Source organism: Tachyglossus aculeatus, chromosome 27 (genome assembly GCF_015852505.1).
Source record: "Tachyglossus aculeatus isolate mTacAcu1 chromosome 27, mTacAcu1.pri, whole genome shotgun sequence".
NCBI lineage: Eukaryota > Metazoa > Chordata > Mammalia > Monotremata > Tachyglossidae > Tachyglossus > Tachyglossus aculeatus.
Window position 1 is genome coordinate 6560938 of NC_052092.1, and position 23731 is coordinate 6584668.

The 23731-nt window shown below is 53.5% G+C and overlaps 1 protein-coding gene across 2 annotated transcripts in view; it reads right to left on the reverse strand.

The window, feature by feature from the left end:
• The window catches only part of A2M (alpha-2-macroglobulin), a 33625-nt gene extending 13097 nt beyond the window's left edge, over positions 1-20528 (reverse strand). Inside the window, exons 1-17 of one of the 2 annotated variants that reach the window (XM_038767759.1) lie at positions 20370-20528; positions 15856-16039; positions 15424-15583; positions 15264-15316; positions 14418-14438; positions 13024-13192; positions 11853-11937; positions 11197-11320; positions 10741-10855; positions 10438-10547; positions 9217-9378; positions 7636-7863; positions 7270-7333; positions 6618-6760; positions 5475-5624; positions 3259-3426; positions 1763-1874 (exon numbers count right to left, since the gene is read on the reverse strand). In XM_038767759.1, coding sequence (XP_038623687.1) covers positions 1763-1874; positions 3259-3426; positions 5475-5624; positions 6618-6760; positions 7270-7333; positions 7636-7863; positions 9217-9378; positions 10438-10547; positions 10741-10855; positions 11197-11320; positions 11853-11937; positions 13024-13192; positions 14418-14438; positions 15264-15316; positions 15424-15583; positions 15856-16039; positions 20370-20494 — 2173 coding nt within the window. In that variant the 5' untranslated portion in view covers positions 20495-20528. The remainder of the gene's footprint in view (positions 1-1762; positions 1875-3258; positions 3427-5474; positions 5625-6617; positions 6761-7269; positions 7334-7635; positions 7864-9216; positions 9379-10437; positions 10548-10740; positions 10856-11196; positions 11321-11852; positions 11938-13023; positions 13193-14417; positions 14439-15263; positions 15317-15423; positions 15584-15855; positions 16040-20369) is intronic. The other variant, XM_038767760.1, reaches the window with a different exon arrangement.
• Between the last annotated feature and the right edge of the window lie 3203 nt (positions 20529-23731).

Below are 23731 nucleotides of genomic sequence, written 5' to 3' on the forward strand. Positions count from 1 at the left end.
CGTGTTTCCTCCTGCCCCCATCCCACCCAAATCATTCCGACGCTAGGGAACCTCAGCCCTTTCTTTTTCAGAGGATGCAGCTCCCTTTCTGGGTATGGCGGGGCACCAGCAGCAGCAGCAGGAAGAAGTGGAGTGGGCCAGATGGGAATGAAAGTGAAGGGACGGATGAGGTGGTCCCTTGGGAGTGATGACATCACAGCTGAAGGGATGGGAACAAACTCATCAAGGCTGCAAATACAACTCAAAATCATCACAGGATGGTGGAAGATGGTCCAGTAAGGTCAGGGTAAGATACAAGGTGGATCGGCACCACGGGAAGTGGGGGGGAAGGGTGATGGCCACCAAATAGCATTTTCAGAAGGTGCCGTGGGCAGCGTCACTTGGAGGTTGGACCGAAATGGGGCTGAGGCTAAATCTGACTGGGATCTGACTGCTGAGGTGACAGGGACTTGAACAAGGGAGGCCAATCATGAGGGTGGAGAAGAAAAGGCGGATCTGTGAAGAATGGCAGAGAGAGAATCAGCAGCCTAAATGAGGAGGTCAGTTACAGAGCAAAATCCAAGATGCCACCAAGGTTGTGGGCTTCTGAGACAAAGCAGAGGGTGGAAGGAAGTTGAGGGGTGAGATGAGAGAAAGAGATACAGGAGGAAGATGGGGGAAATTAAGATGGGGGTATTGTGGAGGAAGGTTTGGGTTGGATAATAGGGAAGAAGATGAGAGAGGAAGATGAGGGAAATGATGGAGAGATGTTAGGCAGGAGATAATGAGGCACAATGAGGGAAGCAATGATGGGGAAGGTGAGAGAAGATTCGTCAGGGATTCTGAGGATGGAGATGAAGGAAAGACAAGGTAGGGAGACAGGGGCAGAGACGGCGGGGGGAAGGTGATGCGGGGAGGCGAGAGGTTCCATTTCTGACACGTTGAGTTTAAGGTGATGGTAACCATTCCTTCCCAGGCTCTTGGTAGATGGTGCTAAACTCAGTAAACCCTATGACCGTGACCATGCTGGCTCACCCAAGCCACTGGTGGAGATGTTGTGTTCACCCATTCACCCCCTGCTTCCTGCCAAGCGACCCTGCAAACTGGAACTGCCTCCCAGCTCTCCTGCTGCCTGGGTGAGTCAGATGTGTTTGACCGTCGGTCCCACATAGATCTCTCGTGGCCCCACTTAAGTGCCATATAGGTCCCATAGGTCCCAGGTAGGTCCTGCTTAGGCCCCATGTGGGTCAGCCTATCAGTTGCATTCACTCCCGAGTTCCTGGCTCTGGGCCCTTTGGGAGAACTGCTCTTTGCTACTTGGTGTGAGTGGCGCTGCCTGCAACTGGCCCCAAGGGCATTCACCTTATGTCGGCCCTGGGTCTACAAAAGAAACTTATGGGAACAGGGAGCAGGGAGCATGCTGCTCAGGGAAGCTACAAGCATTTCCTTTCTCATGACCCAAGGAGCCTTCCACATTCTCAAGGTGGAGGTTGGGGGATGGGCATTTCAATTTGGCAGAGGGGGTTGCTGAGGTGTGGCTGGGTTAGCGGACCACTTTGCTACCCAGCAAGTTCATAGTGGAGTGAGCGAGTCAGGAAGTAGAAGATGACTGCAGGGAGTTCTATCCTGGCCAGTTCTGCTGCTGGGAGTTGTTTTAATGGAAACTCTGCTGGCATTTGGATAGCGCAAGGTGGGGTGAGGCAGCTCAGTGCCACCGCGGGACTGGCCCTGCCACACCCTCCCTCCTTTCCCTCCCCACAGAAGCTATCGATTTTCCCATTACCCTTTCTGTAGGCCATGACCATTGGTTGTTGATGACCATAGAAGTTCATCTGTTTCCTGCAGTAATGGGGCTTCTGGATCTTCCAGTTGCTGAGCACTTGTAAGCCCATGGCCTGGAATGAAAGAGCCCTCATACCGTACACACAAGCAAGGTGAAACCCCAGCAATAACTGACTTGGGACAGTTACTCCCCGATCAGTCTGGTCATTGCCGTGATACGGCACAGCCAGGAAGGAAACGCAGATGAGAGAAGGGGGGCTAAATGCCTCTGCTAGAGAGGGCAGTGGTTTTCCCCGGGACTACTCGTCACTGATCTGAGGGGCTGTGCTGAGGAGTGCCGAGGGGAGAGGTTAGAAGTTTGAAGGGTGGAAGTGCAGTCTCTTTGGACCCCAGAGGCCCCATCCGGGCTCCGCTCTGGCCACGGATCCAGCCGGAGACCCTCGGGTGGCTGGCCGCGGGGCCGGGAGATTGTTGCCTGGCCTATAGCGAGACCAGAACCACCGTGAGGAAGCAGCAGCAGCCGATCTGAACTCGGCCACCCCGAATCCCGGTGAGATCCGCGGTGGCCTGTTCTGGCCCACATACTGCTTCTCGCCCATGTCGGCTTCTCCTTGCTTAATAAGGATGGCGTTTGTTAAGCGCTTACTATGTGCCAAGCACTGTCCTAAGCCCTGGGGGGGATGCAAGGTAATCAGGTTGTCCCACATGGGGCTCACAGTCTTAATCCCCATTTTACAGTTGAGGTAACTGAGACCCAGAGAAGTTAAGTGACTTGCCCAAAGTCACACAGCAGACAAGTGGCAGAGCTGGGATTAGAGCCCATGACCTCTGACTCCCAAGCCCAGGCTCTTTCCTCTGAGCCACGTGCTTCTCATGCTGTTTGTCCTTCAACCACGAAAGGGAGCATTTTGCCTTTTCTTTTACGTGTCTGTGTAAAACTTCTGACCCTGCCGTCGATCTGGGGGAAAGAACGCGGCTCTGGGAATCGGAAAGCATGGCTTCTTGTCCCAGCTCGGCCTGCCAGAGCCACGTCATCAGTGGGGAAAGTTTCTGCCCAGAGAACCACCCGGAGCGTTCCGCGAGATGGACTGACCCAGTGGGAGTCCTGAAAAATAGCTGTTTAATTTTGGCGGCAAAGACCCGGGTGGCCGCCAAGAGAACTCCCCGCGGGACCGTGGCACTATGGCTCAGCTTCGGTACCGGGCTGCCGTTCCTTTGACTGTCAGCGGATCCTGCGTATGAAGAACCTCCCCGGGCACTTCACCAGGGGCTGGCCCCTAGCCACCTACTCATAGCACTCTGGGCCCCAGTGGGAACACAGACGGGAGGGACGTGGGAGCGTGTGGCAGTGATCCTGCACGAACCGCCAGCCCTGTTTGTCTATTCCTCTCCTCAGTCCAACGGTCTCAGGTTCGAGGCTCATCCATCCACCCCGACGAAAGACTCCACAGTCATTTCTCTTCCAATACTTACTTCGGGGGACAAACTCACCCTTACCTTGAGGAAGCTGTAAGCATCCTCTTCATCTGGAGAATCCAATGGCATGTAGGTGACCCCGTTGATGACGACAGTACTTAACTCCACGCAGTCTCCGCGGCCCTCGTCTGAGTTCTCCACACTCTGAGGCCACCTCTCTAAGTCCTTTACAGGTAGCAAATCATACACCTGGGCGAGAGTGGAGAGCAACTTGGAATGTATTTCCTGATCTTTCCTTCCGGATGTGCAGCAGCCAATGGGCTTAGGGCAGTGCTTTGCATGCAGTAGGGACTTAACAAATCCCACCAATGGACTGTTAGACTGATTGGTTGGCACTGAGTGCACTACCACCACCCTTGGTAACTGATTGCCCTCATGGGTGTGTTCCTCTGCTAAACCCATTTCTCAATCCAGAGAAACCATGGGCCATGTTCATGTGACCTGCTTGGACGTTTCTCCTCATACTCCCCAACTACCGGACAGTTCCAAATTCTCCCACAGGCCCCGGTTTCCCTTGCTGCCACCCAGACCACTTCCCTCACACTTCTCCAGGGACCATTTCCCTCCCACCCTCCAGGGACCCCGTTTCCCTCCCGCTCCCCCAGGGACCATTTTCGTCACACTCCCCACCAAGCTGGGACTGTTTTCCTCCCCCTCCCCTAGGGATTGTCTTCCCTCACACTCCACCAACTGGACAGGTTCCTTCACACTCCCCACCGACTCAGGACCATTTCCCTCACACTCCCCATGAACCTGTTTCCCTCAGGATTTGACCGGTTCCCGCATATGCCCCTATTTCTCTCAAGAGTTCCTGTTCTAACTGAGAAGCTTATTGAAGCCAGGTTAAGGGCTGGATAAAGGAACAAAGGAAATTAGTTTCCCACATACTTACTGGAGAACTTTCTTGCCCTTGGTTATCTGGATATTTTCTGGCTTGTTTCCTCATACTATCCAATTTGCTCTTTATTTCTCCTGCCATTTTTTTCTACTGTGGATCCCCTTAAGCCACGTGCTCTTCCCTTTGCCTCCCGCTGCAGCTCTTGTTCTCTCTTTCTACTAGCTTTTCCCTGTCCCTCTCCTCTCTCCTTGCCCCTGCTTCCCTTTCTCTTCCATTTGACTGAATCTGATTTTTTTAGATAAATCACAAACACCTAGACAAGCTCAGCACACCTGAGGGAGATCAGTTCATTCTGGGATTGCTGTGTATGTGGCTGCACTATTTATTCATTCATTCAGTTGTATTTTTTGAGCACTTACTGTGTGGAGGGCATTGTACTAAGCACTTGGGAGTGTACAATACAACTGTAAACAGACCCATTCCCTGCCCACCGTGAGCTTACAGTCAAGAGGGAATAGACCAGACTAGACATGCCCTAGACTCCATGGAAAGGACACAGATCTGGCAACCAGGAGATGTGGGTTTGAGTCTCAGTTCTGCTCTGGGATCAGTGGGAAGGTCCAGGCTCTGGGAACTGGGAGACCTCGGTTTTAATCTCCGTTCTGCCTGAGGCTGATTACTTGGGCAAAGACTGCTCATGCCCTTGCAGTATGTGCGGGGCCCCTGCCCGCCTGCTCGCTCATTGCATCCTGTGCCCCAGCGGGAACATAACTGGCAAAGGGTGAGAGAGTGCAAGTGGTGTAGGGAGCTCCAACGCCAGCTGTTGTGCGAGCGGGGTTTCGGCCCACACGTTTGCCATCGAGATAAGAATGAAAGCGGGTGCCGAGGGTCAGGTCTTTCCACTGTGACATGGTCCCAGGAATCAAAATAGACTTTTGATAGGAGGAGGGACTGTTTGGTTTGTTCTTGAGTGAGGTGAAGCCTTGGGTGAACCCCGAATGCAGAGATTGAGTTTCCAGGCCAAGGGCCCCCATGGAGATAGCCCCTCTGTCCTCCATTTCACCCATAATCATAAAAACAATTATGATGTCTATTAAGCACTTACTATTTGCAAAGCCCTGTACAAAGTGCTGGCGTAGATACAAAGTAATTGGGTTGGACACAGTCCCTGTCCCACATGGGGCTCATAGTCTTAATCCCCACTTTACAGATGAGGTAACTGAGGCACAGAGAAGTGAAGTGACTTGCCCAAGGTCACACAGCAGACAAATGACAGAGCTGGAATTAGAATCCATGACCTAACTGCCGGGCACGGGCCCTATCCACTACGCCATTGCTCTATCCACTACGCCATGCTGGCCCGGGGCCTTCAGAGACCCGGGACAGAGACAGTACTTACCGAACTGGGGGAGAGCTCAGCCTCGGCCTTGAGGAGCAGGACGCTCTGGTCCAGGCCGCGGAGGGCGCAGAGGGACTGGGGTGAGGCTGTGATCTTCAGCTGGGTTTCCGAGCCCGGGAGGGCCTCAGCTAAGGAGAACTGCAGCTCCACCTGCAAGCAGACAGGAGACGTTAGTGTGCTGCCTGCCCTTCCCCGGACCCTGCCCCGGAAAAAAATCCCACGGCCCTACCCCCAGACCCTACCTGGGAAAATCACACCCTGCTCCACCTTGGACCCTGCCTGGAAGAATCCCCCCTGAATCCCAGGCGCAGGCTCAAACTCTGCCCTGGACACCACTCCTTCTCCCTCTGACCCTGCTTTAAGAGACCTAGAGAGCAGTGGACACCCTGTCCAGGAGACCCTCCCCCTCCCACTGGACCTACCCTGGGAACCCCCACTCCCAGCCCACTCTCTGCACCAATCAATCAATCAATCAATTAATCGTATTTATTGAGCTCTTACTGTGTGCAGAGCACTGTACTAAGCACTTGGGAAGTACAAGTTGGCAACATATAGAGACAGTCCCTACCCAACAGTGGGCTCACAGTCTAAAAGGGGGAGATAGAGAACAAAACCAAACATACTAACAAAATAAAATAACTAGAATAGATATGTACAAGTAAAATAAATAAATAGAGTAATAAATCTGTACAAACACATATACATATATACAGGTGCTGTGGGGAAGGGAAGGAGGTAAGATGAGAGGGATGGAGAGGGGGACGAGGGGGAGAGGAAGGAAGGGGCTCAGTCTGGGAAGGCCTCCTGGAGGAGGTGAGCTCTCAGTAGGGCCCTGTCTTCACGTGTCTCATGCCTACACCTGTTTGTCACCGACAGTTCCCCCACCCCGTGCTCTCTGGGACCCTTCCCCTCCAGGAAGGGGCCAGTCCACTGCTGTAGGTGATCAAAGCACTCAGTGTCCTTGAGTGAAGCTCCAGTTCTCAGTGCTCCAGCCCCGGGGTGTCTGGGGTGGATTGGTTGGGGTCTGGGGCCTCTGGCCCAGCACCTCTGTGTCTGGCTCTCCCTTCTCTCCACACTCCTCTCTTCTGCTCAGGTGTCATGCCTGGGGTGGTGGACTGGACCAGAGGGAGGTAAAAGACTCACCTTGTTGGAAAAACAATTTTCAATGTTGAATTTCTCTGAATCGGCCACTAGTTCCCCATCAGGCAAGATGGAGTAGACGAGAAAGCGCGTCACGGGAGCCATGTCTGGTCCCACTAGGAGACTCACAGAGAAGGACCCTTTCCCTGCAGAGGAGCCAAGGAAGGACAGGAGAGGACAGGGTCGTGGGCCATGGAGAGGGAGGTGAGGTCAGGGTCATGGGACAAGAGAGGGAGGGAAGGAGAGGAGAGGGTTAAGGGACAGGCGAGGGAGGGAAGACAGGATCAAGGGAGGCCATCCCAGGACCGCGAAGGGCCAAGTGAGAGTCCTGGGCCCTGGAGGCCACCCGCAGGGCAGTGACATCGGCGACATGGAGGTTTTGGTCGATCACAGAGGGCTTGGCCCAAAGTGAGGGTTCTACCAAGGCACAGGCAGCTAACCTGAGTGGGCTGGAGAATCCTTTCTCCAGGCAGAGAAATGGCCTCACTTCTCCAACCCACAGCAGCTTTGTGTGGAGAACCAGCTGTCAGAGCCTGGTCTCCTGCTGGGCTCTGGGATGATTCTCAGTGGTGGAGGGCAACCTGTGGGGGTTAGATGTGAAGAGCGGGGTGGGAGGGGAGGGGAGGGGAGGGAGGGACCCTCTGGGAATGCTCACCCTCTGCAGACTCCAAAGGCAGGGTGTGTGTTCCCGTTTTCACAATGCCGCCCTTTGCCGTGACCTTCAAAGAGAAAAAGCAGATGCCTCCTTTAACCTGGATTCCGCACATTCTGTCACCCCACACCCTGCCCTGCTAGGGGTCGGGAACCCCCATGGGGCCCAGCTGAGATGGGCAGGCTCGGCCTGATGTCCTGTGGTCAGAACCACCCCCGACCTCTGTGATAGATGCCCCTAGGTCAGACCCATCTCCACCCCCTGTGACGATGCCCCCTGGTCAGACCCCCGCCCTTTGTGATGGATGTCCCTCCCCTTGTCCCCGCCCCATCCCCGCCCCCTGCCATCAGACTCAGCCCCATTTCTCACCACATAGTAGAAGAGCAGTTCCTTCAGCTCCCCCAGTGCCTGCCCATTCAGGATGTAGTGGACACGGATGTCCCGCAGGTGTCCGCAGGCCAGGGTGTCAGAAATGGGCTCCAGGCGAATGTAGCTCTGGCTGGCAGAGTAGATGTGCTTGGCCATGTGCGTTGCACTCTCATGGATTCCCGAGAGCCAGAGGTAGTCAAAACAGTTAGGAGACTCCTTGTAACTGACCTAGAGAGGGAGGAAAACCCCAGGGGGTGTAGGAGGAAGGGCTGGAAGGAGGCCATATCAGAGAGGGTTGTTACCTTCCAATCAGTCATCCATTGTCTAAATGACTGCTTCCTTGTCCCCTCTATGCTGACCCCTGGATGGGGAGAGGTTGCAGGCCCTTGACTAAATCACAGACCAGCAGCCTGAGCCTCTCCTGTGAGCAGGACCCCTAAAAGGCAAGCTCCCCAAGAAGGTGAGATTTTCAGAATCATCATCCTCGCCAATTTCTGACTCCTTTCCTCCTGATTCTGGACTGGATAATTTTCTAAACAGGATAGAGTGACAGGAAACAAAGGACAGCAAGATACTGTGTCTACCAACTCTATGGTACTCTCCCTAGCACTCAGTACAGTGCTCGGCACACAAGGAGGTACTGAAGAGATAGGATTGATTGATTGGGTAGTGTGTCTTCTGGCCGATCCTGAGTCTGACTCTATGTGAGAGAGTGTCTCTGAGAGAGAGTCACTGAAAAAAAAGAAAGAAAGAAAGAAAAAAAAGGGTATTTGTTAAGTGCTTAATATGTGCCGGGCACTGCACTAAACTCTGGGGGGAATACAAGCAAATTGGGTTGGACACAATCCCTGATTCCATGTGGAGCTCAAAATCTTAATCCCCATTTTACAGAGGAGGCAATTAATAATAATAATAATAATAATAATAATAATAATGGCATTTATTAAGCACTTACTATGTGCCAAGCACTGTTCTAAGCACTGGGGAGGTTACAAGGTGATCAGGTTGCCCCACTGGGGTCTCACAGTCTTAATCTCCATTTAACAGATGAGGTAACTGAGGCACAGAGAAGTTAAGTGACTTGCCCAAAGTCACACAGCTGACAATTGGCGGAGCTGAGATTTGAACCCCATGGCCTTCTGACTCCCAGGCCTGTGCTCTATCCTTTAAGCCAGTCTGTTTCTCACTGAGCAACATGGTCTCAATGAGCCACGATAAAAACGAAATCTGCTGGCCGGGAGAAAGGAGGACAGAACCAAGGTCTGTTTGGACAGGTTTTCAGCAGTGCTTTATACTTGACAGTTTCCAGATCCAAGAGAAAAGAGTTAGCTGTCAGCCACCTCCTAACCCCAGAAATAAGAATGTGGGGGTCTTTGAAAGCAAAACCGCCTTTCAGACTCCCAGGAGTGAGATCACCTTTTGAAGGCCGAATCCTCGGTGCCAGCTTCCCCCAGCGGTGCCCTCTGATGATGGAGCCCAATCTCAATGCCTGGGCGGGGTCAATCCAGGCAGAGAGTCGCTCCGGTTCGGGGCCCTGGGATGGTGCTTGGTGTGCCGCCCCTCCCCCTAGGCCTTACTCACCCTGACCGAAATGGGGGCAGTCGTGAAGTTGGAGGTGTCGATGGAAAACTGCACGAGGCCCTGTTCATCGGTGCTGTGATTGGAGAGGTGGCGGTTCGTATCCACAGAGACCTGGACCAGCGCATTTGGGATGGGGGCATCCTTTCCATCCACCAGGCGCACCTGGAGCAGTGCAGGGAACATGGCTACCAACTCTGTTACACTGTACTCCTACAAGTGCTTAGTACAGTGGTCTGCACACAGTAAGTGCCCACTAAACATGACTGATTGATTGATTGGGTTGGGAGCAGCCAGCAGAGGCTCATAGCATCAGAGCAGGATGGTTGACCCCAGGACTGGCTTTGGCTGCAGTGAGACCATCCACCGGCCCGTATTACTGCCTGGCAGATCCACCGATGCCATGGCACTGCCTGACACCCCCACCGATGCCCTCCTGTCCCTCGGGAAGGGCCATAGTTTCCGCTCATAGGGCTGACCGCCCCCCTCCACCCCAAAACAGAGATAGCCAAGTTCTGGTCGGGCTCAGTAGGAGTTGCTCCCTGTTCCCCAGTTGCACACTGCTGAAATACCAAGGGACCAGGGAAGTACACTTAATTACTTGCCTGGTGCCTGGTAATGAGCTATCCACATGTTTCCCACATTGGGGACTCTTGACCTAGAAGGGGCCTCGAAAGGTCAGTTCGCCAGGGCCATACAATGGGTTGTGCCCCAGACACACAACTGTCGGTCTGTTCTAATGGTCATAGTAGTAGTACTAATAATAATAATAGCGGTAGTAGTAGTAACGATAGTAGTGATATTTATTGAGCACCCACTGTGTGTAAAACACTGAGTCAGACACTTGGGAAAGTGCAATAGAAATATGAGACAAGTTCCCTGCTCTCAAAGAACTTCCGTCTTATTGGGTGTATTGAACATAAAACTGAATATTCCCATGAACAGCAGTATTAAGCAATGGGATGAACAAGTATTAGAGGTTGCTGGATTTCGGGTGGGGGTTTGCTGGGTATGGGACTGGGGATAGTGGTTCTAAGGCTGGGGGTTGACAGGGATAGGATTCTTCCGCTCTTAAGGTTGCCCGGAGTAGCAGGTTTCTGTGGGCTCTGGTTGGGCAGTGTCCACTGCCACCTCTTGGTGGGGTTGTCTACCTCAGTTTGAGAGACCCTGACTCCCAGCCAGGACCTCAGTGGTCTTTCCCATGGGGTCTGGACGGGGCCCTACCTGCCCGAAGAAAGGGAGCCCCCGACGGAAGTGCGAATCCACCTTCTCAAAGGTGATCTTGCTCAGGGTTTTGGTGACCTCGCAACTGGTTCCTCCGAGCAACTCCAGCCCTGGTAGAGACGAGGGTCTTGAGGACCGTTACCCTGAGGGAATGCCGCCCTTCCCTTCCTCCTCCCATCCCTCCCCCTCGCCCTTCCTCTGTCCCTCCATCCCTCTATCCCTCCCTCCATCCATCAGTCCCCAGACAGGGCCTCTAGGCTTCCCTCCCCCAGCTCTCCGTGGTTGCCCCAGTCTGGGACAGACCCGTTCCCTCCTCTCTGATCATGGCTTCGGCTTCGATGTTCATCAGAAATCCTTGCTGCTTGAGCTGGAATAACTTTGTCTTTAACACTGGAGAGATGCAGCCCTGGCTGTCTGCCTGAGCCGAGAGAAAGGACATTTCTGGAAACGTGTGTTACGTACACCCGAGTCCGATTCCCGTGGGCAGAGCCGGGTCACGGCCCGGGGCTCCCCGGACCTGATGGGGCATTGGAGGCCTCAGATCCTGGAACTTTGGATGGAGTGAGTAATGGTGACCACGTGTGTAAAAGGGCCCATGTAAGTAACAGGGCCCACTTGCATAACAGTTGCCTATGTGTGTAACAGTGCCCACGTGTTAGCGGCAGTTCCATGTGCTCACTCCTGCTTGGTCCCCATCGCCCCCCGCCCCAAAGGACAGATTCCGTGCGGGCTACTCAAGTGGCCGTCGCCTCCCCTCACCTGTTGGCTGAACTCCTCACAGACGGCCTCCGACTCTTTGCCGTAGCAGCGGTTTTGTACTCGAGAGAACCGCCGGCAGACCCTCAAAGTCACTGTGCCCGGGACAGGCTTCCCATAGGTGTATCTGGTGCCAGAGAGGTGACAGGGGGCCTGGATCAGGACTTATACATCAGAGACAGATCCACCTGACCCCCACCCCCCACGCCGCCCCTCCGGGTTATCGCTGCCTCCTCCATCCCGCTTGCTCAATTTCTCAAATCTTTACCACTCCACCCTGGGCAGAACCTAGCACAATGGGCAGAGCCCAGCACTCAAACTGCCCCGGGCTACTCCCACTGAGCCTCTTCCACCATTTGCCTGCACTAAGGGTCTAAGTTCCTTTGATGTGGGCCTCTTCTGGGCATTGTCCCCGGGATGAGGGCTCAGTATTTTGCCTAATTTTAACCCTTCCCCAGAGGGTGGAAGCTTCCATCTTTCCTGTCTTGATCAATATGGGCCTCATTCCTGGTTTCTGCCCACCCCGAGAAAGGCCCGTCCAGGGTCCTTCTGTCAGGAGTAGGTGAGCGAGTCGGGACAAGGGAGAAGCCCGCTGCCTTGCTCCCGCAGCATCTCCATGTTTCCTGCCAGAAGTAGGCCCGGGAGTGGCCACCACTCACATGCCGCAGACGGACACTGCCAGCTCTTCGTCCAGGATGGTGATTTTCTTAGGCATCTTCACCAGCACCTCAAACTTGGGCAGCACTGCATGGGGTATGGGAAGGTTGCAGGGGGCAGAGACAGGAGGGGCCAGGGTATCGAGGATCAAGCCCCTCTCCAATCTGCTCTCTCGGGGCACCCAGGCTTAGGAAGCGGCGGGGCACTCCAGAGTCCACAAAGCATGACGTCACCTCTTTGCAGGCCAGTGGCCTGAGTGGCTGGTGACAATCACAGCAGCCTGCAGCAAGCCGCAAAGAACACTACTGGCCAGGGGGGCTGTAGACTGGATGCTACAGTAGAGAAGCAGCGTGGCTCAGTGGAAAGAGCCCGGACTTTGGAGTCAGAGGTTATAGGTTCAAATCCCGGCTCTGCCAATTGTCAGTTGTGTGACTTTGGGCAAGTCACTTAACTTCTCTGGGCCTCAGTTACCTCATCTGGAAAATGGGGATTAAAACTGTGAGCCTCCCGTGGGACAACCTGATCACCTTGTAACCTCCCCAGTGCTTAGAACAGTGCTTTGCACATAGTAAGTGCTTAATAAATGCCATCATTATTATTATTATCACACAGAAACAGTGTGGCTCAGTGGAAAGAGCACGGGCTTTGGAATCAGAGGCCATGGGTTCAAATCCCGCTCTGCCACATGTCTGCTGTGTGACCTTGGGCAAGTCACTTAACTTCTCTGAGCCTCAGTTACCTCATCTGTAAAATGTGGATTACGACTGTGAGACCCACATGGGACAACCTTATCACCTTATATCCCCCCTGGCGCTTAGAACAGTGCTTTGCACATAGTAAGCGCTTAACAAATGCCATCAGTATTATTATTGTTATTATGCTCATTGTGGGTAGGGAATGTATCTTCCAACTCTGTTATATTGTACTCTCTCAAGAGCTTAGTACAGTGTTCTGCACACAGTAAGCGTTCGATAAATACGACCGATGGATTGAGGCAGTGCGAGGAGTAGAAATCCATGGTGGAAGAAGGCGCTACTGAATCGGATGATGAACTCCACTCCTGCCATGTTTCTGGCCTTGGCCAAACCCAACACAGCTGTTGCCACCCTGCCCTCACGCCCTCTTCACCGGGTGTCCAGGCCAAGTACCCCCTGGGTCCCAAGTGGGGCTTACCAAACTCCTCCACAGAGAAGGGGTGCTCCTTCTTGTCCCCCGACTCCTTCTGCACCACCACCTTGTACTGGCCCTGGGAGGGCTCCGACGAGAGGGGGAAGGAGAACTGGTCAAAGCCGCCCTGTAGCTGCACGTCTCGCCACTGTGCAATGCGGTTCCTCTTGGGGTCCTGCAGGGGCACAGGCCACAAGGAGTCCATCCAGGGGAAGCACAGAGGGAACTGCCCAAACCAAACCAATTGGTCCAGAGCACAGAGACCCCAGGCAGAGCCCCTGGGAGAGCCAAGCAGAGGGGAGACTAGAGAGCAACAGATCGGGGCCCAGAGCACGGACGCCCTTCCGAGGGTTGGGCTTCCTCAGTGGCTGTGGCCCATAGGGTCCTCTGCTGGCCAGACAGAAAACCGCTCCCCACTTCATCGGATCGGATGCCACCCCCCTAGCATGCTGTGCGGTTGTTCTCCCTCTGACTTTCCTATCACTGTAGACAGCACCACCATCTTCCCGTCTCATAAGCCAGTAATATTAGCGTTATCCTTGACTCCCCTCTGTCCTTCAACTCACATATTCAATCCATTGCTAAATCCCGTCAGTTCCATCTTCACGACATCACTAAAATCCTCCCTTTCTTCTCCATCCAAACTGCTACTATGTTAATCCAACCAATTATGCTATCCTGCCTCGATTACTGCATCGGCCTCCTTGCTGACCTCCCTGCACCCTGTCTCTCCCTGCTTAGGTCCGCACTTCACTCTGCTGTCCAGATCCTTTTTATACAAAAACATTCAGGCCATCTTTCCCCATTCCTCATGAACCTCTAGTGGTTGTCCACCAACCTCCGCATTAAACAGAAACTCCTCACCGCCGGCTTTAAAGCACTCAATCACCTTGCTCCCTGCTACCTCACTTTGCTACTCTCCCACTACAACCCATCCCACACATTTTGCTCCTCCGATGCTAACCTTCTTATTGTACCTCGATCTCGTCTATCTTGCCGACGACCTCTCTCCCATATCCTGCCTCTGGCCTAGAACTCCCTCCCTCTTCATCTCCGACAGACAATTACTCTCCCCAATTTCAAAGCACTATAGAAGGCGTATATCCTCCAAGAGGCCTTCCTTCACTAAGTGCCTCTTTTCTCTGCTCCTACTCCCTTCTGTGTAGCCCTGAATTGCTTCTTTTTATTAATCTCATGCTCCCAGCCCCACAGCACTTATACATATAGTGGTAATTTATTAATTTGTATTAATATCTGTCTCCCCCTCTAGACTGTAAACTCGCTTTGGGCAGGGAATGTGTCTGTTTATTGTTATATTGTACTCTCCCAAGTGCTTAGTACTGTGTTCTGCACACAGTAAATACCCAATAAATACTACTGACTGACTGACTTCTACTCACCTCAATGTACAGCACAGGCACCTGGAGGAAAGAAGAAAGGAGAGAATGTTCACATCAAAAGCCTTCTTCTTCCTAGAGAGCAAGCCCCGGAAGGGCAGGTGTCCAGGCCCTGCGTCCCCAGGTGGGAGCTTCCGGGTCGGGATTGGATGTTGCCCAGACTGGGATCGGCCCATCCTGGGGCCTTCCCCAGCAGGTGATGGGTGGGGGATGAGGGGCGGGCAGGCAGCCAGGCTGGGACTCAGGAACCTCTGGCCTCCCCTGCTGTCAAGCCCTCAGCTTGGCAGGTGACGCTGAGAGCAAGACCCGGGTCTGTGCCTGGCAGGAAGGTGATGGCCAGCCCTCGGTGCTCTGGGCTCTGCTCCAGAATGGCCCTGGCCTCCTGTAGGGTGCGGGATTCCCTGCCGGGGCCCAACCTCACAGCCCCTGTGGAAGAACCCACACTCTTCTCCTTCCCCCATAGTCAGGTCCAGTGGCCCACTGGCGGTGCCAGCAGCGGAGCCACAGTCCCATGGGTTCGGGCGGCGCCATTTGTCTGAGTGGAGAGTCGTTGCCGACCAGTGCCTGGCTCTCGGAAAGGGTCATCCAGGCATCCTCTAGGTGATGCCTTCCCCTGGAGACCCAAGCTAGGCAGCCGACCAGACTCCGATGAGCCGAGGGGCCCCAGGTGCGAGACTGTTTGGAGAGAGGAGGGGAAGCCGCCGGGAGGGTGTCGGGCACCTCCCCGTCCCGTGATCCCCGCATGCCCTGGACTCGAGGTAGGGGTCCATCCCCCATGACCCATCCCTCGCAGGGCTCTTCCCTTCCTTTCCCGATTGGCCCGGGGTCCGTGACTGCCAGCCAACTCACCGTCTCATTCAGGGGGTGGAAGTCCTCGTCAACAGACACCACTCGGAACCTCACTGCCAGGGAAATGTTTCTCATGAGGGCAGGGGTGCCCATTGCGTGGACCCGGGCAGGGAGGCGTTCGTTGACCGTCGCTACCGCCCCCTGGCCGGTCCCCCGGTACCTGTCTGTCCCGGCTTGTAGATGGGTTTGTCTGTCTGCACGAAGACCAGGCTCTGTGCATTCTTCACCAGCACCGTCTTCCGCTTCCTGAACTCCTGGGTGGGTCCTCTCACCCACACGCTGAGAAAGGCCACGGTCTCCGGCACTGGCAAACTCGGGAGCTGGGACACAGGAGTGTCACTGCCTGTCTGTCCTGCTCTGCCCCAGCCTGTTCTCCCACTACCCTCCCCTGCCACACACCTGTCAGTCCCAGCTCCCTGCCAGGCTTTTCCCCAGAAACAAGTCCCTGGGGAGCACCAGAGGCAAAGCCCTCCCCTCAGTCCCCACCCCCGCAGCCCTGGTCTCCGCCCAGCCTTTTCTCCAACCAGAAGAAGTCCCTGGGGAGCAGCAGCGGCAGAGACCTCCCCCCTGGAGCTGGCCAGCTGCCTCTCACCGTGAAGGGGCTACAGTGGAATGTGTCCTTGTCAGCCACCAGGTCGGCCAGGAGGCTCCTATTCTCCGTCCCGTACTCCAGGACGGCATTCAGTACCACCGTCTCATTCAAGTGTCTCAGCAGGATGCAGGCTTTCTCTGGGCTTTCTGTGTGGAGCAGGGAGGAGACCAGCACCATGTACTGCCTGCAAAGGACAGAGTCACGGGCTCAGGCCCAGGACATCAGCCCTGTGCACTGTCAACAGAGAATTCAGGCTCCCTTCCTTCTGAAGGAACACAGGGATTCTCTCAATGTGTGCTATCCAGTTACCAATACCTCTCAGTTTGCCTACAACCTTTCAAACAAACTCAGGAGATGGTCTCAAGTCTGACACGTCACTGGGACGGGAGGTTGAAGAAGCCAGAAATAGTAGGGTCTGCCATCAGTAGTGAAGGTCTCTGACCAAGAATCATGATCTCAATGGGAGACTCCATCTCTGGGTTCTCAAGTAGAAAGCTTTGCTGTCCAGTTTTTCTTATTAAATGGTACTTGTTTAGAGCTTACGATTGTATCGAGTGCTTTTCTAAGCAATGGGGTAGATACAAGTTGATCAGGCTGGATACGGTACCTGTCCCGCATGGGGCTCACAGTCTAAGTAGGAGGGTGAACTGGTATTGAATCCCCATTTTGCAGTTGAAGCACTGCAACTGAGGGACAGAGCAGTGAAGTGACTTGCCGAAGATCACACAACAGACAAGTGGCAGAGTTGGGATGGGAACCCTGGTCCTCTGATTCCCAGGCCTGGTCTCTAGCCATGAGGCCCAGCTGCTTCCCAAGCCTCACAGGGTGCTTTGCTTCCGTGTTCCGGTGGCCCAGATCAGCCACCACAGCAACGTCGATAATCCAAGGAAAATGAAGAATATTTGCTCCCCACATTTAGATACAGACAGAGAGAGCCAGACAGAGGCCAGAATGTAGGGCTGGGGCTTCCCCATAAGCATTTCCCACCACCCTTGGGCTTGCTGTTCCCATCTGCCACCCTTAGCACTTGTGTGTATCGGCTTACCCGCTCTATTCATTTTTCCACTCTCTGTTTGTTACCAGCTATACCTCCTCCTCCCAGAATCCGCCCCTTCCTCTCCATCCAAACTGTTACCTCATTCGTCCAATCACTTCTCATAGCCTGCTTCAACTCCTGCGTCAGCCTCCTCACGTTCTCCCTGCCTCCAGGCTCTCCCCTCTCCAGTCCATACTACACTCTGCTGCCTGGATCATTTTTCTGAAAAATTGTTCTGCCCACAACTCCCCATTCCTCAAAAACCTCCAAGGGTTGCCCATCTATCTCAGCATCCAGCAGAAACTCCTCACTATCAGTTTGGAGGTACTCAATCAGCTCTCTCCCGCCTATATCTCCCTCTAAAATCCAGTCTGCACACTTTGCAACCACTCTTTTGTTGTCTGTCTCCCCGTTCTAAACTGTGAGCCCGTTGTTGGGTAGGGACCATCTCTATATGTTGCCGACTTGTACTTCCCAAGCGCTTAGTACAGTGCTCTGCACACAGTAAGCGCTCAATAAATATGACTGATTGAATGAATGAATGAATGAATAACCCTACCTCGCTGAACCTCAGTTGCAACTCTTTCATAATTGATCCCTTTTTTATGTTATCCCTGCAGCCCGGAACTCCCTTCCCATTCACAGAGAAGCAGCATGGCCTAGTGGAAAGAGCACAGGCCTGGGAGCCAGAGAATCTGGGTTCTCATCCTGGCTCTGCCACGAATTTGCTCCGTGACCTTGGGCAAGTCACTTCACTTCTCTGTGCCTCAGTTCCCTCATCTGCAGAATTGGGATTCAATGCCTATGCTCCCTCCTTCTTAGAATGTGAGCCCCATGTGGGACCTGATTATACTGTATCTAACCCAGTGCTTAATACCACACATTATCATTACTATTATTAATAATATATCCAACAGACCTCCGCTAGCCCCATCTTCAAAGCCCTTCTAAAATCACATCTTCTCCAAGAGGCTTTCTCTGACCAACCCTTCATTTGGTCATTCAATCATATTTATTGAACACTTACTCTGTGTAGAGCACTGTACTAAGTGCTTGGTAGAATACAATATAACAATAAACAGACACATTCCCTGCCCACAACGAGCTTACAGTCCAGAGGGGAGCAACCTATTCTCTCTCCTATCTGCAATGGCAATGTGCTTGAGTTCATACCCACTATGTACTCTGATACTTACCCCCGATCCTCACAGCTCATTTGTACACATCATCAAACTCTGTTTTTTCTCTTTTCTCTAATTTAATTTAATGCCTGTCTCCACCACTAGATTGGAAATTCCTTGAGCCCAGCGATCATGTCTGCCAACCCTAGTGTACTTTTCCTAGTACTTAGTACAGTGATCAATACATCTCATTGATTGACTGATGGCTTATGATTCATGTTTCCCTGGATCCTCCCTAAGAATGGAAGTTCCCCCAAGTCAAGGACTGTCTCTCTTCATTTAACTGAATTTTCCTAAACATGTGTGAGGCAGAATTCAGTACCTATCCATGGAGAAATGCACAAATCCCCACACTCAGTGACACTCAAGTCAGGAGAGACATGTGGAGACTAATACAGGAGGCATACATGCAACTAAAGTGACAAACTCATCTAGAAGACACATTAAAGGCAGAAGATCAGAAAGATACAGAATCACACCAACCTAAGGTCGAAGCACGCTTACTGTGTGCAGAGCACTGTACTAAGCGCTTGGGAAGTACAAGTCGGCAGCATATAGAGACGGTCCCTACCCAACCAGGGGCTCACATCGCGACCAAAGTCCGCAAAGTACGCTTTAAGCACATGAAAATTAAATGATTTCTCCAATCCACAAGACTACAAGGAGTCATACCTGGGGATGGCTGAGTTTCTGGAAAGCTTAAAAGAGCATTACTGCACCACATTTGAATTTTCCATCCCTGCCCATTCTAGTAGCTTCTCCCTCAAAATTTCAGTTTTGGCAGATTTCAGTTTTGGCATTTCACTCCTTCCCATCTCTTCCACTGACGAAGGGGTTCTTGGTCAAAGCTGACATTCCCAAAACACGCCGGTCCTCTGCAAACTGCCATCTGAAACCTCTGTAGCTTCCCTCCTGCACCTAACCCTGGGTAGACAGAGTCCTCCGACCCTCTTTGATTCCCTCCAGTTCTTGAACTTAATTCAGTAGCTGCAGGGTGACGCAGTGAGATGCCTGTGCTACAACCCGCCTCCCGGTTAAGATCTCGAAAAATTCTGACGCCGACGGTGAGCTACAAAGGCTTACTGGCTGGCTAAGTTAGCCAGACTGTCAGCTCCTTAAGGGGGAAAGCATGTGTCTACTACCTCTAGTGGGCTCCCCCGAGTTCTTCGTACAGTGCTCTGCGCACAGCAAGCATTCAATAACCACTGACTTGTGGTTGGGTGCTGGGAGCAGGCTAGTCAGTCTCCCGCACTGGACGGTCAACTCCCTCGAAGGTAAGGGTCATGTCTGCTAACTTCAGTGAGCTCTCCCAAAGCGCTCGACCCAGTGCTCTGCACAGCGGGTGTTCAATTAATCAATCAGTGGTGTCTCCTGAGCACTTACTGTGGGCAGAGCCCTGGCCTAAGCCCTGGGAAAGGTGGACATGTTCCCGGCCCACGACAGCTTCGGGAGGGCTCGGGCCTGGGCTCAGTAAGTCCCATCGATCGCCTGAGGGTCTGGTTCCCCAGGGGGTGGGAGCCACAGCACCGACGAGCCCCCTCCCCACCCCCACCCCGCCTCCTCCTCCCCCTCCCGACCCCACTTCCCCATAGCGTGCCCCGGCGGCCCCCTCCTCCGGCCGCCCAGAGGTGCACGGATGTCTCGGCTCCACTGGGCCATGACCCCGCGATCAGGTCGGGATGGCGCCCTCAGGCCCGGGGCAGGGTGCGTGAGCCGCCCCTACTACCGTGGCAGTGCCCAGCCCGCACATCCACCTCCCCTGGCCGGGCCTTCCTCTGGGCCCAGGCCTGCGGGGCTCCCCCCTGGCCCCAGCTCGCCACCCACCAGGGCCACCCCGGATGCCCCTACCTGGCGGCGTCGGTCCCCTACCCCCGAACTGCAGCAGCGGCTCGGCCCCACACTCAAGTCCAGTGTGTGGATCTCCCCTTAAAGGGGACTGGTGTTTTGGATTTGGGGTTGGAAATCTACCCTCCTCCTCCTCCTCTTCTGTCCTCCCTCTCTCTCTCCCCAGGAAAGGTGAAGCTAGTCCTCAGGGAGACTGTGCACTCTCCTGCACCACAAATCCCCTGGGTTTTGGGATCACTAAGGGCACAGTCCTTGAGTCATTCCCAGAATCACATATGGTGACCAGCTACTGAGTGAGACAGCACCCCTCCCCTCCCTATGGGTCCCTGTAGAGAAGAGCTGAGCCATGTCCAAGGAGAGGGGAGAGGGAGGGCAGGTGGGTGGGTGGATGGGACATCGAGCACCCAGCTGGCAAAAAGGGAAGAGATCATTAGGCTACTGGGGTGGCTTACGGCTCTGGGGTGGCCGAGATGTCCGTCGCCAGGAGCCCGAGGACAAGCAGGACGAAGCCGGAGCTGGGCCGCCAATGGTTCCCCATGGCCCAGGGTGGAGGTAATGATGGAGAAGGCTCTTCCATGTCCCACTGCCCCCGGCACTTCACCCTGGCCCTCCTCCTTTTCTTCCTTCTCTTCCCTCTAAAGCCCCCGGGTTTTGTTCCCTTTCAGTAAACAGAACAGATAAAACCACAGGTGGGAGTGGGTAATCGATTCCGGAAGGTGGAAGAGGGAGGAGAGTGACTGGAAATGAGGAAGGAAGGGGGAGGCAGAGTGGAAGGCCAAAGGCATGAAGACTTGGCTAGAAGTAGGCAAAGTATTGCTCAATTGGGCTGGCTGGGAGGCCTGAGCTGGGACCTGGCCTGGGCCTCAGCCCCATTTTCTGGGGGATCTGTAGTCTTGGCCTGGCCTGGCCATCCCTCTGGGGCTTTCTTGGGTTGAGACTGCATGCCTGCCACGAGCCCTGGACTTCCTGATCTGCCCCAGTTGGGTTTGCAGCTGCTCAAGGGCAGGGGCTGTCCAGATGTTTGAGCTTTGAATAAATAGATGAACAGGCCTTGAGAGCATGTCCTCGGCCCCACCCCTCGCCACCCCAGGAATCAGGTTTAGTGACCTCCCCAATTAGAACCCTTTCTGAGCATCCTGCTGGGGGCTGGGTGGCAGGAGGTGCCCTCTGCTCCAGCAGAGGCCACCTTTAGTGGAGTTGCTCGATGGCTGAATGCTCCGCATGTGCTGCCAACCCGCTCAGTTCTCTCCTGGAGGAGCAATCAGGTTGGAAGTTTTGCCCGTTTCACACATCCCTTTCAGCCCCCCTAGACCTTCTCCACACATCCAGCGGCTGTCCGTTGTCATTTATTCAATAAGGTACGCGTGTTTTCTCAAATTAATTAAATTGGGTATTGATTACTACGTTGTATTTGCTTACTACGGGTCAATCACTGTTCTAAGCACTGGGGTTAATCAGGTTTGAATAGCTCTATTCTCTCATTCTTTGACTTGTATTTTGGGTCATTTCTGTCTATTCATCTCTCATTAGACAGCAAACTTCTTCAGATCAGGAACTGGGTCTGTTTCTTTTGTGTGCTTCCCCAGGGCACCACGCTGGGCACAGTAGGATCGGGTGCAGCAATCAGCAAATAGCAGGTTTCTGGCACAGTGCCCTGCACACAGTAGAGCTCACCTCCTCCAGGAGGCCTTCCCAGACTGAGCCCCCTCCTTCCTCTCCCCCTCATCTCCCTCCCCACCCCCCCGCCTTACCTCCTTCCCCTCACCACAGCACCTGTATATGTTTGTACACATTTACTACTCTATTTTATTTGTACATATTTATTCTATTTATTTTATTTTGTTAATATGTTTTGTTTTGTTGTCTGTCTCCCCCTTCTAGACTGTGAGCCTGCTGTTGGTTAGGGACCGTCTCTATATGTTGCCAACTTGTACTTCCCAAACGCTTAGTACAGTGATCTGCACACAGTAAGCGCTCAATAAACATGATTGAATGAATGAATGAATGAAAGTAGAGGCTCAAAAAATGCTCATCTGCTGAAGCCAAGTCTGAACTGGATAGACCCCCAACCACTGTGCAGAGAGCAATGAGGCAACCCAGCCTCGACTCTTGTCGGTTTTTCCTAAGCCTTAAAATCAACAGCATAAGCAAGACAAAATTGCACCAGCGCAGGACATGGAACTCTCTCAGTCATCGAGTTATCTGCAATTTTATTTACTTGGATTGATGTCTATCTCCCCCCTCCCCCTAGACTGTAAGCTCGTTGTGGGCAGGGAATATGGCTGATTATTGTTGTATTGTACTCTCCCAGGCGCTTGGTACAGTGCTCTGCACACAGTAAGCGCTCAGTAAATACGATTGAATGAACGAATGCATGAATGAATCGAGAAACTCCACTCCGAGCGGCCACTGCTGGGGCAGAGGGCGCCCCCTGCCGTCCAGACGCCAGCAGGACACGCAGAAAGGGGAGGCTCTGTCGTCTGTTACATAATCATGCCATCCCTTCGGAGAACGCTGTCATTTAGACACTCTGCCCTCACCCTTCTCTCTATGAGGGAACGGGGCACCAGCATCTTTGGGAGCTCAATCAATGGCATTCATTGAGCACCTACTCACTTTCTCACTTGCATTTTGGAGAGTACAATGAAACAGTCCTGCCCGCATGGAGCTTTCAGTCTAGTGTTGGAGAAAGACGTTCAAACTGCGGATATGGGAAGCGACAAAATATAAGGAGATGTACATAAGTGCACATGTCATGCGGATAGGGTGAGGTTAGGGTAGCTTAGGGCTTGCAGGCCTCAGGGCGGGAGCTGTCAGCACTCCAGCTGGTTATACAGTGACAGTGTTTTGGGGGTGGAGGCTCTTTTCCTGGAACTCCTGTTAGCTCACTGTGCCCTGACACACAAGGGGTCATGACCCCTTATCTTCTTCACTGTGCCTACAGCACTTTTGGAGTTGTATGCCCCGTTTCTAACCCCAGGGTCCCAGTGCCCGTTGACTTTTCAGAGTCAAGGGAGTCTGTCCCAGCTCCCGCAGTTTCATGCCACCATCCTGTGACTCTCAGACCTGCTCCCCAGAAAGGCTTGGGGAGCTTCCAGGGTCCAGCTGCTCAGTCCCACTCCCCAAGGGCTGGCTGTACATGAGGGTGCAGCCAGCCAGACAGACAGGCCCCCCATCCCATCCCTTAACAGCGAGGCCATTGTAATCCCGACTGGATTACTGCATCATCCTCCTATCTGATCTCACATCCTCCTGTCTCTCCCTGCTTCAGTCTATACTTCACTCTGCTGCCCTGATTATCTTTGTACAGAAACGCTCTGGGCATGTCACTCCCCTCCTCAAAAATCTCCAGTGGTTGCCTGTCAACCTACGAATCAAGCAAAAACTCCTTACTCTCGGCTTCAAGGCTCTTCATCACCACATCCCCTCCTACCTCACCTCCCTTCTCTCCTTCTACAGCCCAGCCCGCGCACCCTCCACTCTTCTGCCGCTAACCTCCTCTCTGTGCCTCGTTCTCGCCTGTCCCGCTGTCAACTCCTGGCCCATGTCCTTCCCCTGGCCTGGAATGCCCTCCTTCCACACACTGAGAGCTCACCTCCTCCAGGAGGCCTTCCCAGACTGAGCCCCCTTTTTCCTCTCCTCCTCCTCATCCCCCCACCCTACCTCCTTTCCCTCCCCACAGCACCTGTATATATATATATATATATACACAGATTTATTACTTTATTTTATTTGTAAATACTTACTATTCTATTTATTTTGTTAATGCTGTGCATATAGCTATGATTCTATTTGTTCTGATGATTTTGACACC